The following is a 20214-nucleotide window of genomic DNA, read 5'->3' on the forward strand; positions in this document are numbered from 1 at the left end:
TGGTTATATGCATTTATTCAGGTTGAAGCTGGTAGGCTGCACAATAAACTGTCTGTCCGACCAAGCAGCCTAGAAGTTATTCCTGCTGTTATTGAAAAGGTATGAAAAAATACTAAATTAGCAACAGAACATCAAGTTACTGTCTCCTCTGTAGAAGTTTTGAGGGTCTATTTTTTTTGTATAGTTGTTGCTGTAAATAGTTTGATCCTTTTGGTGATGGTTGATTGAGTAAGTTAACAGCCAGGGAGGTTTTTTCCTATGAGCAATGCTATGGAACAGGTTAGAAATAGGTTCTGGTCCAGTCTGATGCTTGCTGATCCCTGCAGCGTTTTCCGTTAGCTTCAGTCAGAGCTGGATAATTTTAGTGAAAGAAATGCTTTTAGGGAGAGGTACAATCACTAGGAACAGAATACTACAAACTTTAGCTCTTTTACCCCTCTCATTATGTGAAGGAGATTTGAAGGGGGAGTGTCGGAGATGGTTGTGTTTGAGTTTTGAATTTGGTTGTTGGTTTGGTGGGGTCTTTTTTGAGAGAACAGGAGAAAACACATCCTTATCTCAGTGCTTCAGAAAGGGTTACAAAAGTTCTTGCTACTGCTGTAGCAGCACTTCAGCCATGTCAGCCTAAATTCTGCACACAGTGATACTGTTTCCAGAAGTGCAAATTCAGTAAAGCATCTCCCTGTAATAGAACAACTGGAAGCAAAAGTAATAGAAAATTGAGACACTGGTTGTCTTGAGTTTTTCTCTGTTTATGTTACTTTAAATAGAATTCAGCATGAAAGTTTAACATTTCCAAACACAACTGATAATGCAGTTGTCTCACTGTAAATTAAACAAAGAATTTACAGTATAATACTGTGCATCTACTGAAGGCTTCAGCTGGTATATAAGGGAAAATGTGAATAGCTATCAAAACTTGAATTTATTGGTATAAATCAATCCATGGGAGCCTTCCCTGTGGTGGTTCAGCAGTATGAAACAGCATGTTCCTTCTCTGCCTGCAGAAGGGTTTTCTTGGGGGGGGGTTTTCACACATAAAGCTTCTTAAACTACTTTCAAACAGTGGTTAAAACTGTGATTATCTGTTTTCTAGGCTGTAAGAACCAGCATATATGGTCGTCCAGGTTCCTGCTATATTGACATACCTGGGGATTTTGTGAATCTTCAGGTGAATAAGAGCGCTGTCAAGTGCGTAAAGGTTCCATTCATTATTTTTCAAGTCACTGAATAAAAGAAATTTTAATTTTAAGTTCCTTTTGTATTTTCTTAAAACAAGAAAAATATAAACTACAGCAATAGATTAAATAATTTGCCACAAGGTTGAAATGATACTGAAAATCTAGCCTCTAAATGTCACGTTCCATCATAACGTGATATAGATTAGTGTTTGTAATAAAATGTGCAAAATGAATGAATTAATATGATAGTAATACAGTGATGTCACTTTGTAAATCTGTGGAGCAACACCACATATAAGATTAAAGAAACACGCAAGAAAAACTTCAAAGCCTGTTTTAAAAAAATATATCCTGTTCTGATAAATGCCATGAGTAACATGGTGTGTAGCAACTGCAGTTTTATGCTAAATCGTAGGTTTTGTGTTTCACCATTTTTTGTTTGGAATTTTTTACAGCCTGTCTTATTTTGCTTGACTTCCAGGTATGTGGAATGCTGCCTGCCACCTCCCATCAGCATGGCTGAACACTCTGCTGTATCTGAAGCAGTGTCTGTCATTGCTTGTTCCAAGCAGCCTCTGCTAATCATTGGCAAAGGTAGCATGCTTTGATGTAGGTCGGGACTGTACAAGTTCGGGACAAGAACAGCAGCCAAAGTGATTTCTTTTCCCCATAAGTGTTAGCCATCTCCTTTTCACACTCTTTTAAAACATACAGAAAACAAAAACCACAACCAAACTTCTTTGAAATTCGATGTTCTAATCTGCTCTGTTTTTAGAATATTTTTATTCTGTTGCGTAACTGTTGTCTTTTTCATCTAGTTGAAGAGAAAAGTCAACTGACAAAATAAAAGTTTAAGTAGAAAAAAAGCAGATAACCATTGTCTTAAGCCTAGAGCAAATACCAAGGGATCCCTTCCAAAATTCCAAACGAATTCTGTTAGAATATAGAAGTGATACTCTCCGTGTGATGCTCTGGCATACATAGCAGTAGCAAGAATCAGAATAACCAAAGGTCATTTTCCATTTGGATTTACTGAAAGTGCCAGCCTACCTGTGTGGGGACATGAAGCAACACAGCAGGTGTTGCTGTCACTGCTGTTTTAAAGACTTTCCATTGTACTCTGCCATTCCTGAAGTAGGAGTAAAAAAAGATAGACCATAATTATTCTCTGTGCTGGTTCACTTATTTTGTCCCGCCTTGTGGAATGTTAGTTACTGCAGTGGCGTTTCTGTTGAAGGTACGGGTCTGCTAGGAACAGAATTGAAATGACCAGCTTGTTTCACCCAGGCTGTCTTCCTGCCAGTGTGGGAATGATTTGTATCTTGGAGAAAGGTTCTGTGTTCAATCAGGGAGTGAAATGATTGAGGTGAGATGGATCTTATCATGGAGCAGGTAATGTAATAGTAGACAGAAAGTAGTTTTCAGGAGAGGGGTTTTTTTTAGCTCTCTGGCTTGATACACATGAACAAAAGGGTGTTCTTTGAAAGTGAAAGGTAGAAAGCTCAAAAATATGTAGTATGTGTTTAGTTGATGTCAATAATTGAGAATCTACTGAACAAATGTATCTGGACTTTCCACTATATATTGGTGTTAGCAGAATTTTTGGAAGAAATACAGAAGTTTATTCTTCAGGATTTAAGGCTAAGGCTCATGGACTAAAGTCATTGCACAAGGACCAGACAGTTATTCTAGCTTGCATGGCCAACCTGAGTTCAGCAGCCTTGTACTGAAGGTAGCATCACAGTAAATGTATGCACAAACACATATCTTTACAAGGTCTGCTTTGAGCTTCTCTTTTTTTCATTAAAAGCTTATAGTAAACCTGTTCGGGCAGATCGTTACCTAGCATGAGATACAGTGACATGCCGGGGGCAAGCGAAAAATGACACAACACAAAGGTCGTCATCTGTTGCTGCTGCAGAAGTGTGTGCCCTGTAATACAGAACTTCATGCATTCAAAATTGTCATTTTAGATAAAAAAAAGCTACTATTTTTCCCGGCCCTGCTTTACAGAAATAGCTAAATAGAAATAGCTAAATAGTTCAACAGAAGTCTTTTAAAAACAAACAAAAAAAGCATTCATCAAAAATATGGTCAATTTCAACCTAAATACCTGCATGTTGTGTTTTGAGGTCTCCAGAATGAAAAATAACAGGCAGCTTTCATAATGGGAAGTAGTACTCTTTCTGCCACTCATGTAATGAGGTTAATTGAAATTAAAGCAAATACAGCAGATTTCTGTAGTATTAAGCAGTCTCTCTCATTTCATTTAGGTGCTGCTTATTCACACGCTGAGAACAACATCAGAAAGTTGGTGGAACTTTGTGGACTGCCTTTTTTGCCTACACCAATGGCAAAAGGAGTAGTTCCTGATAACCATCCAAATTGTGTAGCTGCAGCAAGATCAACGTAAATATAAAGCAAGGCTTCTAATCCTAACATCTGAGAAACAACTAGGAATTGTGGTGGTCTACAGATGCCAGGGACGACAAAATGCATACAACAAAAAATTTTCAACCACATTTTGCACCTCATTTTAGAGCACTGAAGATCTTGCTTGGAAAGGGACAACAGATTTAGGTGGATCACTTTTGGCAATGCATAGAACGCTGGCCAGGAAGATGCTTTATCTGAGAGCTAATTTTCTGTAGTTATGAAACCTATGGCAAGTAGATGTATCACTGTTGTTGGTGTGTATTTCGTAACATAAAATGAAATTGGTAAATGGTTTATGTTAAATGTGTAACTTAGTACACTAGACAAACTACTAGCTTTTTAGTTTAACATGGTAAACAGAAGCTTAAGATGCACACGTTTGCAGTTGAAGTTTTGCTATCTGCTGTCTCTGCGTGGTGTTTGCAATACACCCTCACTAAATTGCAGTTTATTTAAAAAGAAAAATAAGGTGTTTCAAACTATACTGAAGGACTGTGTTTAAAATAACTTATAAGAGCGCTTTTGGCAAAATTAATGTGAATTAACTATAAGAACCCTGCTAGGCCTGAATATGGACAGGGTCAGCTTGCAGATGGAGCATTTACATACTTTAGGATTAAAATATTGTCCATTGTTGAGCATCTTAGCTTTATCACTGTTAAGCATGCTGCTAAGAAAAATGGAGAATAAAAGAATCTACCAAATATTGTCTACCCAGCTGAGCTGAAAGGTAAATTAACAGAAGGCTAAGCTGAGAGGTCAACAACAATCTTGATTTTGAGAAAAAGGACTGATTATATTCTGGGGTTTGCTGTAGTGGTTAGGATTACTTCTAATTTTGAAAACTATGTAATTTAATAATAATTCTTCCTTATCTGGTTGTCATATTTCGCTTTATTAGGGCATTACAGCATGCTGATGTAATCATCTTACTTGGTGCAAGGTTGAATTGGATTTTGCATTTTGGTCTTCCACCAAGGTTTCGAGAAGATGTAAGGGTTATTCAGGTAAGCAGGAAAACTGTTATTGCTTGGAGGAAGTCCTCTAGCATTGTCTAGAGCAATTGTTGTAAATTATTTTGGTATTGTACTTCATGTGGCAAATATTGCCCTATGTTCAGTGAGTACAGTGCATATAGTTATGGTAGTTCTCCAGAAATAATTCTGATTGCTTTAATGATTTTTTTTTTTAACTTATTTTTTCTAAAAATGGTTGCAGCGTTGTTCCAGCTGTCAAAGGCTTGGTGCTCCTGTAATGAGGAGGGCATACACTTCCATGTAGTTGACTAATACAGGTTTAAACTCATAGTACTTGTGTGATCTTTGGAGCACTGAAATTTCTGTGATTGAAAGCAATTTGTCTTAACATTGTGAAACCTTTCGTGCTGTTGGACTGCTCTCTTGCAGCTGGATTTTTTTGAACTAGAATTACTTTCAGTAAGTCGTTACAAGAGCTCAGTCACCCAGAAATCTTAATAGGAAAAGAGGAAGAAAGGCTATTTAACTAATTAATGTATGTGGCAATCTGCTGGCTCTTAGAAAGACAAGTCATTAAATTGTTTATGCCCTTAAAATCTCCTCCCTTAGAGTCTATGATCGAAGAGTAGTCGTTGATTCAATGTGTTGACTGGCCTGCCTTCAGTGATCTGGAACATAATCTCAACTACCAAACTTTGCATCATTTCCAGAGGAATAGCATAAATTTTTAAGCTAGAATTCCTTTTGACTTGTGAAATAATACATCTTGTATGTTTTCTTTTTCTAAAGAATGTAAAGAAAAATATTTTTTGTCTCCCTTAAAGTAATTTTTTTCAATGTCAAGGGTTAGTATTAAAATACTAATTCAGTTCGTAGTCTGTGTCAAGTAACATACACAAACTTTTTCTCAGTAAGAAAATTACTGCTTTGTATAGACTTTTAAGAGTATACCTAAGCCTAGATATTTAATTCTCGTATAATTATCACTAAAATCACCACCTTCTCCTTAATGTTCTAATAAAGTTCGATACGGTCTCTAAGAGCTTGAAAGAAGAAAGCAGTCAATTTTAAGGATAGATATGTACTTTTATTAAAATGAATATGTACTATGGGATTTTACTTTGAATAAAGCATTTCCTAATGTTGTTTTAATGAAAGGCAGAAAAAGTTGTGTGTACAGCCAAAACAAGGTATGAAGACATTGTTCAATGATGTTTGAAAAAATTCTCTGTAATATACTTGAGTTAATGGTGGTCTTTCTTTTTGAAATGTAGATTGATATTTGTGCAGAGGAGCTGGGAAATAATGTGAGGCCAGCTGCAGTTTTATTAGGTGACATAAATGCCGTGACTAATCAGGTAACACAATGTCGGGTGTCCTCCTCTTTTGACCTTTATTTCCTCTGAATTACGTAAAGTAAGTTACCAGTTAGAAAAAAGAAGAAATAAAAGTTCAAGAAAACCCCTTTTTCAGGCAACATATGCATGCTGTGCATCCGCTGTATTCCCAAATTAAATGTGAAAGATTCTGATTAGTGTTACTGTGATTGTGCTGAGATCTTTCTTGATAACATTATTCATAATGTTTTTTTTAAATATGCTGAAAGAAATCTCTTCCATATTTCAATGTTGTTCCAGCTCTTAGCAGAATTCAGCAAAAGACCATGGAAATATCCTTCTAATTCTGAGTGGTGGAAGAGGCTGAAAGAGAAAATAGTGAACAATGAGGAAAGATCAAAGGTAGTTTTACATTAAAGAAAAAAGGAGGTTTCTTGCCTGAACAGGTACCGATGCATAGTCCATTTTTGTCACTGATCTATATCCAAGCTCCTTAATTACTTCCGACAGGCATGTCACTCAGACTTTGAAAATTTATACCATTTAGTACAGGCTTACTCTTGTCAGGCTTATGAACTGTAAGTTAAGTCTTAATACTTAACTGTAAGTTAAGTATTCTAGGTTTTCTATAAATTCAAACTGTGGAAGCCATTGAACTTTAGGATTGGGTTCTTAAAGCCAATAATAGAAGACCACAGACAGAGCTGCTGTATTATGGGCAGTGACCTCTAAGCAATGGGCAGGTACTCCAAGTGGAAGCTAGCTTACGTGAAGATACATCCTTAGTTTTCTTCTGTAATTGTTCTGTCTAGCTGTTTAGCAGTGCTGGTGGAAGCATCGTCTATGTTTAAAAGCAAGTAGCTATTAAGGCCAAAAGACCACAAATGCTTGGCATATGCCTAATTTTATGCAACTTACATTCTGCAAGTTCAGATGCATGTTTCCAAGATAGGGATCTAAAATAAATTAATTCTAGCAGATGACCCTTTTGAACTAGTTGGTTCCCAGCACACAGATGACAGCTTGCTTAGGGTTATCAATAGTCAAACCTCTGTGCAGAAAAATTTCACATGCCTCTCAGGGTATACTGAGGTTCAGTAGCTTCCTGTTAATGATAGGCTATCCAAGGGTTGCTGAGCTGAGTGAGCCTCTGATAGACACGTTGCGTCACCAGGATAGATACAGAAGGAGTGACCTCGGTGTAGTGCATGGAAGACCAAATACTTCAGCCTCACCTAGCAGAGTGCATTTTTATTTCCATCGTTATTACTTACATGTCTCATTTCTGCACCTCATTACAAATTCTAGGCATAGGAGTTACTCATATCTCTTATTTTTAAGGAATTAGCATTACAAAAATCCCTGCCTATGAATTATTACACAGTCTTTCATCATATCAGAGAACTGATACCCAAGGACTGCATCTTAGTAAGTGAGGGAGCAAACACCATGGACATTGGACGGACTGTGCTTCCCAATTACTATCCCCGTCAAAGGTGTGGTATTCTCTTTGTTGTGCTGACTCAACAGGATAGAGGGAAAAAGAGAGAAAACTTAAGACAAATCAACTCATTTTGAAAACTGGCTTATATATTGGGCACACTTTCATGCAGGCTAACATGTAGGCACTCAAATTTGGAAGTATTGCTGTATCACTTATTATATGTAGTCTAGTTTTAATGTAAGTAGAAATTCAGTGCTGTTTCTTATGAATGAGGGAGGAAAAGTGAGTTCTGTCTGGTGAGGAGAAACTTCTTGTCTGACTGTGAAGCTTGTGCCGCCTTGTAAAAGTAGTGCTGAAGTCCTAAAAGAACCTAAATACTTTTTTTGTAAACAAAAATAACCAACTAAACAAAAAAAACCAAAACCTGCTTCCAGTAAACTTGGAGGAAGAGTTTGCATGTTTTTCCCCCTTATTTAAAAGAAGGGCACAGTAATGTTAATGATTGTCTTTTCAGATTGCATTGCGCATAGCTGAAAGCAAATTTGAGAAGTTAACCCTAGACTAGTCTAGTTCTTTATGTACTTTTGTATGCATTATGTGCTTCTGACTGAAACGATCTAACCTAATTACGGCTTTCAATTTGATTTCAAAAGTTGAACAGAAGACTAAAATTTGAACAGCAGTATTTAACCGATGGCTTTCAGACTTCTAGTTATATTTTCGAGGGATTAAATATAGAAAGATTTCATGTAGTCTGCCTATCTCTACAGTAATTGAACATTTATGAAATATAGTTACTATGCAAGGTAAAAGCATACAAGAGGAGTTCTTTATTGCGGTACAGCTAGTGTGTCAGAGTTCTTAATTTTAATTAGAGTTCCAGTGTGTTTGTATCACATTTGCAGTCCTATCAAATCTTTGACTGAGTATAATAATCTATACATGTGGTATCTTGGTATACCGTTTTTTTATGAAACGGTATTTGAATAGTATGTGGCAAATTAAAGTTAATCCATGGTGACTTATCTTTACTTTAAAAAAAGTTTGGAAATAAAGTAATTTAGTATTCTCCCCTTTTAGGCTCGATGCAGGTACTTTTGGAACAATGGGAGTGGGACTGGGTTTTGCTATTGCAGCTGCAATGGTAGCTAAAGACCAAACACCGGAAAAGCGAGTCATCTGCATAGAGGGAGATAGTGCTTTCGGATTTTCTGGGATGGAGGTGGAGACTATTTGCAGGTAACTGTTTTTTTGCTCAGGAAGACCCTCGCTGTATGTTTTCAGGATCAAATTAACTAGAAGGCCAAGGACACTGCTGTTAGATGGGGTGCTCTGAAAAGCACATGAAAACAAGCCAAAAAATAAATGTCGTCATTTTTATGCTGTTGGGACATAATGCTTTACCAGTGATGAGTAGATCGTGTTTGATGTGGAAGTGAATTTTTTTTAATTTATTTTACTATTAAGGAAAAGTAACACTTTTAACACCTTGCAGAAAGGTGCAGGTACTTCAGAATTCTTCCAAATGCATCTTTTTGTAGATACAACTTGCCAATCCTGATTATCGTAGTAAATAACAATGGGATTTACACTGGTTTGGATGCAGATGCCTGGAAGGAGATGTTAAAGTTTGGAGATCCTGCTACATGGTGAGCATCTTCAAAGTATGTCCTGTTAGTTAAGGAAGAAGTGACCAAAATGGTCATTCTCTTCACTTGTAATGCTTTGTGATTGAGATCCAAATTTTTCATAGAGTAAGCTTAGTCCTAGGCTAAGGTCGTATAAGTAAGAACCATTTACCAAAAGCAAGCAACCAAGCTAATTCCAGACTATTGTTTACAGAACAGCGCAGCAGAGAGGTTCCTTCAGCAGTTCAGGCCACACAGTACAGAGTTCATAGTGGGCCAGCCTCTAAAATCGTGATAATCTCCAAAATTACAGAATCACAGAATGGTAGGGGTTGGAAGGGACCTCTGTGGGTCATCTAGTCCAACCCTAAACCTGAGATTCGTGTTCTGAGTTTACACTGGGCTTCTGCTTCTGGAGCTGAAATCTCTGTACGAAGAGAACTAGGTGAAAGCTTTGCTCAGGAATGACTGCAGAAGATGAAAATGAGCATGCTACCTTATAAATATAGCTTAAGTGGTGTAGGAAATATAGTTCTTCCAGCCCAAAATTCATCAGGCCAGCACAATAATTACTTCAGCACTGATTTCTAAAGTGTAAGATAATTAAATTGGTCAGTCTGGCAATTCTTCCCTGCTGTTAATCAGAGGTTTTCCATTTCGTTATAGTGTGCCTCCTGTTTCTCTACTGCCAAATTCACGCTATGAGCTAGTTATGTCTGCCTTTGGAGGTAAAGGATACTTGGTTAAAACACCAGAAGAATTGCAGAATGCTCTGAAAGCAAGCATCACTGACAAGCAGACACCTGCTCTTATAAATGTAATGATTGATCCACAGTCTGAGAGAAAGAAACAGGTATGTATATGTTTTCCTTCCTTTTTCTGCAACCTTAATGTAGGCAAGCCTCTGAAATCTTCAGGAAGTATCACTTAAACCGCGGAGAAGGCAGAGATAGTTGCTAGGCAGAAAGATTGCCTTTAGATTTGGGAGATAGGAGAATGGGTGCTTTTATGCTGTGCCATCTGCTTTTGTTGTTTTTTGTTTTGTTTTTATTTTTTCTGTTGGCTATTACTAATGCATAGTGTCTTAAATGACCATTTCCAGAATTTATGGTTGTTGCTTTCCATTCCTGACAAAATGAGACAAAACATTGAGTAGTCTTTATTTCCTGTGGATGCCGTCTAGTAGTTAATACGTATTTGTATCCTGTTCCTCTTACTGTTTGTCCATTCTGATATGGTTTTTTGTTCTGTGTTTTTATTTTTTTTCCTTCTAGGAATTTCCCTGGCTGACTCGTTCGAGCCTGTAGTAGAAGATGAAGATAACAGTGGTGCAAGGCAGTGTGTTCAGCAAAACTAAATTGGTTTCCAGAAGTGGAAGTGGTACAACTCTAGTTCACATAAGCACTGGAACAAAGTGGGATTTTAGAACTGCTATTAGAGGAAACTTTAAATGCTGAAATTAAGTAATTGTAAAATGAAAAAGGTGAAAGGTACATGTGAGTGTATACCAGGCATTCTAGCAGATTGTACAGAAACACTAATGATAAAATGATAAACTCTTTCTTTTACTCAGTCATACCAGTCAAGATTTGTGAATTAAAATATTCAGTGTTCTGGACAAAGGGAATAAGCTGAGGGTTTTATGCGGCCTGAGACATAGAAGTCTTTTGGCAGTCTGCAATTACAGTAGCTCCATTTTTAACCGACCACCAGCATGCTACTTGTTAGAGACTTTGTCCTGTAAGGACCAAAATGAAGCATCTTGTTGTGGAAAAGTGCTGACTGGCCTCATTATCAACCCAAAGGGCTTTAAGACATAGTCACTTCATAATTTACAGGTTGCTTTTTCAGCTTCTACTGCAGATAGTAGTGCATTAAAAATGCAGACTTACTCAAGGGCTGAGTTTCTGTCTGTTGCATTTGCATTTGTTAACTGGGACTTACAGTGCTTGTAGGAAAAAAAAAAATCTTAAATTTTTGTTTGAAGCTTTGCTCTTGTAAAGGCACTATCATCCTTGTAGGCTGAAAGCAGGACTGGATTTATTAGTGAGATTTCCAGGATTAAAAGATTGTAAATCTTTATAATCAGAAGCATTTAGAAAAACCCAACCAAAAAAGCCTTCACCAGAACAACAGCAACAAAAAGTGTTAGGCTGGAACTCAATGCTCAGTTTGGCTGTCATCACAAAGCAACCACCAGCATTCGTGCTGTGGCTGGCTAATTGTGCAACAAAGGTTCTTCATGTAACGTACTTACTGTATAGAAGCCTAGTGCCCAGCTTGCACTGACTGTGGTGCAGAGGTACAATTTAAAGCAGATTATTGGCCTACCTGAGGTTCTGTCTACTGTGTGTCCATCTGTTACTGTGTCTGACAATCTGGCTTAGAGCTCAGAGTCTAAAAGTGACGCAGTTCTTTCTCTGTGCCTCTGTCGTGGCCTACAGCAACTACTGTTCAGTGTACTATTCAGCAGGTTGCTGTATACTTACATCTGCTCTTAAGTGCACTGGGAGGTTCTTTGTTGTTACAGGTGTAAAAGGGAAAATTCTGGCTCTAATTTGGGCTTTGATTGCTTTATTGTCTATTATTCCATTGACATTGTGTTAGTTAATTAGTGGAAGGCACATGGGTGACCCAACAACGAGGAAGCCTGGGTTGGCAGGGGATCCTGGCCTACAGTCAGGTTTGCTTCTAAAAGCTTGGCTTACTTGTTCTTGCACTTCAGTCAGGGTCTGGCATGAGGCTGTGGGTTATTGTTAATTGGAGGAATGTCTCAGAACACGCGTGGAGAAAGATAGTATCTGATGTGAGCAAGAGTAACGCCGTCCGACTAGAGGTACCACTACTTGCTGTGTGTGTGGGCATAGCCACGTGGCACTATGAATGCTGGAGTCAAGAAAGGGAATACCCTAAAGAGGGCTAAGAAGTGCGAAAAGAGAACATCCTAGAATGGGTACAACTCATGAATGAGTGTAAGGCTGCTGAGGTGGCAGAGTTGCTGTGTTCTCTGGGGTGCTCTACGAGGAAGGTGAACAATGTTGGATCTTGTCCCTGATTTTGTTTCTTCTTTTTAACTCTCAAAAATTTATTTTAATATGTTGCAGTGATTAAACACAATCTGTTATGATGGACTGACCATAGGGGAGATGATTTGCATTGTATAAGCAAATGCAGAAAATCTTGATTTATATTTGAAAATTAATAAAAAGTGATTTTCAAACTCGGTTTTAATGAGAGTATTTGAGTTATGTCAGTATTTTGTGTCGGCTGTTGGAAATCACCTTATATTGGATTTTTAGAAAAGTTGTTGAATAACCACCATAACATGCACAATTCATTTTAAAAAATCACTACACTTGGAAAGCAAAGAACTTGAAACTGGGGAGGCAATAACATAATTGGTAACATCAGTTTGGATTTCACTGAGCTTTGCTTTTGAAAAGCTCAAAAAAGAGCGCTGCATTTCTTATAGCTTTAAAATAGACTAATAACATGATATGATAGAAATTCTTAGGTTGTAATGATTAGGGTTTTTGAGATGAGAGAGTGCACAATTTCTGTGTAAAACCAAGGAGACTGAAATCTCTACTGCTTTGTTTCTATAGCTTACCTGCTTGATGCTATGTTTTACGCCATGGAGTTGCATCTAGGGGGGGTGTTAGGCAGATGAAACTGTATGAAAGAAATCTCTTTCAGAGATGAGGCAGAAACTGCGTATCTCTGAAACGACCTAATGCTGTTAAAAGGAGCAAAAAATTATAAATGTCATAAGTCTGGGGAATGCTGACCCATGTGGCTTTAGTCAACTGGAAATTTGTCGTCGAGGCCAGAGCACAGAATTAAAGGTGTTGAACAGGCTCAAGATGCCAAACTCAAGAGGTTAAGAAAATGCCTGGGCCTCAGCTGAGGGAAGGTGCTGTGGAAGAGGTGCCGAGTGTGATTTACGGGGACATGCCAGAAGTTAGTGGTTAAATAAGGCACAGTTCTGAGTCTTTTTCTTATCATGGCTTTCAGGTAAATAATGAATATATGAAATTCTGCTGTGCCTCTTACGGATGACCTCCACCAATCATTAGTCTAGTTTCTGTGAAAACTTTTCTTGCAGAGGCCCGCTCAGTTCAGGCGGTTGGGAAACCCCGAAGTTCAGGCCAGCAGCACTTGTCCTCTTCAAAGAGAGGACACCGGCACGCGTGAAAGGAGTTGGAAGCTGGTACCGACAAGTGGTACAGGAGAAGTGTTACAGAGATGTCCAAAACCCAGCAGGTAATTTAACTACGGGACCGCAGGTGAAACCGTCAGCAGCCACAACAAAATGGCCAGGTTTAGGGAATAAGAAGTGAGGTTTGTAGCTCAGCACCTCACAAGATAGTTTAAGGTGTTGAGTGTGTGTTCCTGCAGCCTTTTGATATGCTTAGCTTGTGAACAGTTTTCGTTTGCAGTAGTTACGAACTTTTTAATTATTATGTTTCATGTCTAGTCTACAGTGAATTCTGTAGACTGACCTGTATGCTCGCCTTCAATTGTTATGGCCATATTGCATATATCCATTCTGATGAGGAATCAGATTTATACTTGGTCTGGCTAGATTTGGTGATTTGGTTTTAAGCACACATGAAAATCCCAAGCACACTTAAAACAAGACGCAGTGCATCTTTAGGCTTGCCACTCTACTCAGGAAACTAGCACACACTGCCTGTGAGCTGTAGTAGAAGTCCTGTTAAGAAATGTGAGTGATGTCTGCCCTGACTATATTATTCCCTTGTATATTGGGATCAAAATCCCCATTTCAGCTCTTTTTATGCTATTTAAAGAGCTTGTTGGCTGCACTACTCCACTACTGTCCTGAGGTCAGACCAGGTATCGGAGCTCATCATTATGACATACAGGCAATGCAACTTCTGCCAGTTTATTTACTTGTAACTGAATATTGTAATGAGCAAGAAACAGCTATTCTGAAGGAGACATTTGCTGTTTCTTTTGGTGATTTGATTGAAACCAGATGGACAAGGTTTAAAGAGGCCCTCAGTAAAGCAGACCCTTCCAGCTAAATATGGCGCACACTAATATAAATGAGAATTATTTCAGTGTCTGTTCTTTCCAGGAATCTCTAGGCTGCCTGAAATAGTGCAGAAATAAATAAGAAATTAATAGAATGACAATTTGCTTGCTTGAGTCAATATTCTAAGAAATTTTTCATTTTCACCAGTCTTTTTGAGGGGATAAGAGAAGGAAGCACACTACTGAATGTTGCATAGAATAGTCTAATCTGGATTTTTTGTTTGTTTTTGTCAGCTACAGGATGTCTGAGCAATCCAACTAGCAATTAGTTGTGTAATACCTTGGATCAATTTCCAGATGCTTTTGAAGACAGGGTGTGAATGGCTGTATTTTGAAGTTGAAGAAATGGATTAGCAAACCATTTAGGGTTGCGTAAATGACCATGGACACATGAAAGTTGGCAGTTTAGAGCATGTTTGCACACAGTTTATGGGAGATTTCCTCTAGTATTTAGTGATGGCAATGCTACCACATGAGGAAGGTAGTGGAAGACTCTCATAAGCCTTGTACACCTCCAGTCTACACAGCAATATAAGATTTTGTGGCTGTTGCTTCCAGAAAGCAATTATTATATTCAGGCATGAATTTTGTTCAGTGACTAACTGTTGCAACACGAAATTTAGCATAACCTGCAGGCCTACCTGAGAACCAAATTGCTGGGCCAAGAGGCCCTTTGGCTCTCCTTACGGTGGCTACATGGGGTTCGCATACATCTGCATCGCCAAGCTAGAGCTCCACCGTGTCTGGATACAAGTCTCCCTCTAATGAAATCAGCGCATTAAAAGTATTAAAAAACAGTTGGCACTGTCCTGAAGTGTTTGAAGAACTTGTCATCTGTCTCCTTGGCACTATCATGAAGATAATGTGCACATACGGCATTTTATAGACCTTGGCGCTGGGAGGTGCTGATGTCCATGCTGGTGGACTTGCAGGCACGGCTTAGGTGCCAGCCAAAGCAGTGCATCCTTGTTCCAGCAAGGAGGCATGGCTGCTGGGATGAAGGTATGAAAGCCTCATCAGCCAGGTGGTGAAATGCTTGCTCTGCAAAAACGGGGATGTCATTCAAGTGCTTAAAAAATAAGTAAAAATTATGTTAGGAAAAATTAGTATTTCAGCCCTGTCACGGATTTTAAGCTACCACAGAGAAGCAGCTGATGCTGGGCCGCCTTCTGTGTAGTTGGAGTCAGTGAGACCTTTATTACTGAATTTAGTGTAAGAGCTGATTTTTCTCAAAGTATTCATCCCCGTGTGCCAGATGGCTTGGTAAGGAGGTCTTTAATATGAATGATTGAAGCTTCAAAAGCAGGACTTTATAACGGAAGTGCTAATACAGCCTTCATTATAGCTCCCTAATTCTGCAAAGGGAGCTAGGAAAAAGCATTTGTCTGGTTTGATTAGGCTCAGCTGTTATCCTGTGTTTGGAAGATGAAAATCCTGGCGTACCAGAATGACTGGGTGATGTGCAGTGTCCCACATTTTGTATGCTGCCACAGTACGAGTGTCTGGGCTTCAAAATTTGAAGCAGTGCAAAAAGGCAAAGCCTCTCCACCCACAGCCTGACCCAGCACCCCTTGAAATGTAGATGGGGGCTGCCCAACATCTGTGGTGCCAGTGAAGTCTCATTGAGTTCTGCTTGCTGTAGTGTCATGGTCAGCACTTGTGGCTGTCTGATTAAAAAAAAGTAAAAAAGGCAAGCAAATTTGGCAACATACTGTTACCTCTTTCTACCGTTCTACTGTGACCTTTTTCTTTACCTATCCCCAGCTTTATGATGTTGGTTCTTTTGTCAGGCCTTTGGATAAACTCGAGATTGTTGTCCTCTACTACTGCTCCCCAAGTGGGTTCAGCAGCTCTGCTCCTGGTTTTGCATTCTGCAAGGCACAGGATCCCGAAATATTTGGTGCCCAGGGGTGTCCGTGAGAGGAGAGAATACCAGCCATGGGAAAATGCAGCATCGTGCTGTTTTAAAGATATCTGAAGCTTTTTCAGGCCCTGATTTGGTGAGGCACCTATGCATATGCTTCATTTCAGGAGCAGCTTCATTGGTTTCAGTTGTGTGCCTGAGGTTATGCTTGTGATGAAGTTTTTTCCAGAATCGGTGGTGCTCTGGCCACTCATCCGATAGGGATCCTCTGCAGCAGGCTGCAGTGCCTGTGTGGAGGGGCATGCTCCTAGGTATGTATGCGCTGGTGTTTGGATCCACGTTTTCTTGCATCTTAATGGTGTAATGGGCTGTAGTGCAGTGTGAAAATAGGGAAGAGGATGCCACATTGCCAGTGTTCGTGAAACTCTCGGGAATGAAGAGTCCTGAGACTAGTGTGAGCGTTAAAACAATAACGTTAATATTTTTTTCCTGCAAGAATTTGAACAGAGAAAAAAGAAGATTGTGCTTTGTGTGGTTAATTAATTGGGCTTTTTGGCAAGCTAGATGATAAATCACTTAAATTAGGAGTGCTGAGAGCCAGTTACTGCCAGATATTCTTCTGTTCTGTGCCTCCAGCAGCACTGCAGTGATACTAGTAACAGGCAGTGAGTTCTGCAGACCTTTACTAATAGAAGTAAATAACAGCAATAGACAACCCAAATGAAAATAAGATGAAAGAAATACCCTGAAGATTATTTCCATCTCCTCTGGATGTAAATATCAAGAACAGACTGGGTTATAGCTGTAACTTGTTTGTAATTCACCACCCTAGGATGTTAAAGGCTGTTTATCTACTTACCTACTAGTGACTGTAGATCCCAGCTGGCCAGAATGCCCATTATCAAGGCCATTGTACACATGGATTTCTGTAGTCATCTTCTTTTTTCCTGTGGAACATTTTTCTATAAATAATTATAGGATTTTGCATGTTTGACCAGGATTTCCAAATACCTAGCAATCCTGGACATAGCTCTTGATTCTGTGCAGACTTGTGAGCATGTGCGGTGGGTGCATCTCGTCCAAGAAGCATCATGCCTTCCACATGGTGGGCTGCTCCTGTGCAGTAGATACAGCGCAATGAGAACGTTTGGTGTGCTATGTATGCACCAAATAACCATCTAGTACCTCCATATCTTGAGGACCCATCAATCCTTCTGCACATTTGATCAACATGCTCGGCAAGTCCATGGGATTCTCACCTGCCTGGATTTTTGCAGCAGGTGTGTGCGTTGTAGGGAAGCGTAGGCTTTCTGCGTGTCTGCCGCATTACCTGTATGGACGTATTTCAGCTGTGAATGGCAGCCCTGCTATCATGCAACACTTTAAACAATCCCACAGCAAATGCGGAATGATTTGCAGTTTGAAAGGCAAGGTTTCAAAGGCAGATGAAACAGGAAAGGGGAAGAAGAGTGATGTTATAAAGGACAGTGGCTGAATTATTGTTTTAAAATTATTCTACTTTGTTGTGCCTTCCAACATTATAAGGCCACAGTGGAGTGGTTCTGATAGCTCTGATGGAAGTCACTTTGCATTATCCCATAATCTTTAATCATGTCCATAACTCTCTTGTTCTGTAGTTTGTTCCATTATCATCAATAGAAAAAGAAATGTATGCATGGGTATTACTCATAGGAGGAAAAAAAGTGAAGGACTGAGCCTTTGAAATAGATCTAAAAGTGAAAAGTCAGAGTTGCTAGCTGAACTTTCTAGAAATGGGATGGGAGCTGAGCTGCTCTGGAAACAAATAACCTTTGATAGGTGTAAGAACAAACCAGATTCGCTAGCCAGTTTTGCATTTAGCAAACACAGAGTATAGAGAAAGGAGGAGGCCAGAAGGCCACCGCTTGTTGTGCAACATATAACCTCCACTAAGTGGCTAATTTGCAAAAAGGGGCTGCTTTTGGAAGTTGCTGGGCATCGATGTCCTGCCTTCACCCTGTCCTTCCGGTGGGTAATCTGAAGACCTGCTAGTGCTGGCTTGCCTTTAACTGGCCGCTTGCCCGGTGACCTGATACCCAGCTGGGTGACTGGCAGGGGTGGAGCTGTGGGGTAAACCAGAACTTCGTCGTGTGATTGAATTGACTTCCTTGCACAGTTGGTGGGTCAGTTCCTGTATGGGCTTCTGAATGAAACTGAAATACACCAGTAAGGGAATGGTGAAGCCATTCGTTGTTTTTCTGCACTTACTATCTTTTTCAGTTTGGCAGCTGCCTTTGTACTTTAGACAATACCACCTTCCAAAGAAGTGCTAGCTATGTTGTCGAAGTATTAAACCTGAATGTTATCTGTAACTGATTCAGGTGTGCAAACTTGAACAGCTGTTTTTATTGTAGAAAATAATTGTTGCTAAATAACTATCTAACAAGGAAAGCATAATTATAAAGAACCTTCTCCATCTCCCACACTAACAGAATGAAGAGAATTCTTCTGCACTACTTTGCAGACATAAGCTGTTATTGAATGATGGCATTAGCGCTAGGCTGCTGTTTTACCTCCACCCCACTCAGCGGAAGAGCTTTCAGACTTTTGAACCAGAAAGTCTTGATTATATATCAAATATCTCAGTGGGAGAAGTGCTAATGGTTTTAAACTTAGAGGGTTGATTTAGCTTAGATTTACGAAGAAATTTTTTATGATGGGGGTGGTGAAACGCTGGCACAGGTTGCCCAGAGAGGTGGTAGCTGCCCCATCCTTGGAAACTTTCAAGGCCAGGTTGGATGGGGCTCTGAGCAACTCAATCTACTTGAAGATGTCTCTGCTCATTGCAGGGGTGTTGGACTAGATGACCTTTAAATGTCCTTTCCAATCCAAACTATTCTATTATTCTGTGATTATCTTTGTCGTTGTAACTAGAAGAATGTTCGTACAGGACCCTGAGATTGATGATGTTTTAACTGCGTTCATTTTGTTTTGGCTTGTTGATGAAGTACCTGCCAACCAAAAGTGGATAAGACTGGGAAGAAGCCTTCTTTTTAACAAGTATTAATTAATTCTTGTGTAGAAGAGGTTCATAAATTCTATTTACGTGGTAGGGTCATCAGCAGATTCTTCTACTCATTCCTAAGAGATCGGGTCTGGTTGAAAAGGTCAAGCAACAGCAACTTGTGCAGACTTTTTTTTTCATTATGTGTTGGTTGGCTTTTGACATTTTTAGTTGCTATCACATCTACTCAAAATAGGATTTTTTTTTTTTTAAACTGTGTTTGATTTCCTGTGATAAAACGGTAAGGAGTCTTTATCTTTGAACAGTGAACTGCTGGTGACATTTGGGGTTCTGGTGTTCTCACTGTGGAACAATTTTTTAAAGTCAAGTCCTCAGCACCCCCTGTTCTCACTTAGGCCATTGGGATATCTTATAAAACTCAGAAACTGCAGTGGGAAAACTTTGCTGTGTTTCTTTCTTAAGCTAATGTCATCTGAAATAGAAATACTGCCACAGCCGTTGTATTTCCATTTGATGAACACTACTCCTGGTATCAGCATAGCAATTCTAGGTGAGACAAGAGTAAGAATTATACACTATATATTACTTCAGTTTCTAGCAACTGCATAATTTAATATAAAAATTCTTTATTTCTTTTTAAAAATTTATTCCCAAAAAAGTTTAAAATATTTTTATTCCCAAATACTTATGGGATCTTCTCTAGTGGTTCCACCAAGGTGGAACAGCAGCCGCAGTAAATAAGAAAGAAAAAAAAATCCTTTATTGCTGATTGCTATTTGGATGATAGAGACAAGGACTTACCTCTAAGCTCAGAGCACTGGCCTTAACTGCGTGGTGCAGAGCTCTCTGAAGGAAGCAGAAGCTTTCCATTGGCTTTGTGTCCCTGTGGGAATGGCTGGAGGAATGCACTTCTCGGCTGAGTTCCAAGATGACAAATCGCTTGGGGGCCTGATCAGCACACGTCTGTCCAGTTTCTCCCACCCTGTAAGAATCACTCTGCTACATGACGCTTCTCCTCCTCACGATCGTTGCTACCGCGTACACCAAGGCCACGGAGGTCAGGAACAAGCTGTGTAACCAGGTGTACATCCTCCTTGTCTACCATGGAGCACCAGTTAGCACGGACTGTCACCCTTGTGCGCTGTCACCTGACTAAGTCAAAAGCAAAAAGCCCACAGCTTTTTGATTTGATTTCCAACGGACTTCATTCTTCTCCCTCTGAAACCGTTAGCAACCTTGCCAGCAGTTCCAGCTGGTAAGACAAACGCCTTAAAATTAGAGGAAA

The 20214-nt window shown here is 39.4% G+C and overlaps 1 protein-coding gene across 3 annotated transcripts in view; it reads left to right on the plus strand.

Moving 5' to 3' along the window:
* Nucleotides 1–12227, plus strand: part of HACL1 (2-hydroxyacyl-CoA lyase 1) — a 24201-nt gene extending 11974 nt beyond the window's left edge. For all 3 annotated transcript variants that reach the window (XM_075419069.1, XM_075419070.1, XM_075419071.1), the window contains 12 exons: nucleotides 22–99; nucleotides 1097–1191; nucleotides 1663–1775; nucleotides 3455–3590; nucleotides 4519–4624; nucleotides 5869–5952; nucleotides 6232–6333; nucleotides 7273–7427; nucleotides 8456–8614; nucleotides 8917–9024; nucleotides 9670–9856; nucleotides 10278–12227. In XM_075419069.1, the coding sequence (XP_075275184.1) occupies nucleotides 22–99; nucleotides 1097–1191; nucleotides 1663–1775; nucleotides 3455–3590; nucleotides 4519–4624; nucleotides 5869–5952; nucleotides 6232–6333; nucleotides 7273–7427; nucleotides 8456–8614; nucleotides 8917–9024; nucleotides 9670–9856; nucleotides 10278–10310 (1356 nt within the window). In that variant the 3' untranslated portion in view covers nucleotides 10311–12227. The remainder of the gene's footprint in view (nucleotides 1–21; nucleotides 100–1096; nucleotides 1192–1662; nucleotides 1776–3454; nucleotides 3591–4518; nucleotides 4625–5868; nucleotides 5953–6231; nucleotides 6334–7272; nucleotides 7428–8455; nucleotides 8615–8916; nucleotides 9025–9669; nucleotides 9857–10277) is intronic.
* The last annotated feature ends 7987 nt before the right edge of the window (nucleotides 12228–20214 follow it).

The sequence above is a fragment of the Opisthocomus hoazin genome, chromosome 4 (assembly GCF_030867145.1).
Source record: "Opisthocomus hoazin isolate bOpiHoa1 chromosome 4, bOpiHoa1.hap1, whole genome shotgun sequence".
In the NCBI taxonomy this organism is placed as follows: domain Eukaryota; kingdom Metazoa; phylum Chordata; class Aves; order Opisthocomiformes; family Opisthocomidae; genus Opisthocomus; species Opisthocomus hoazin.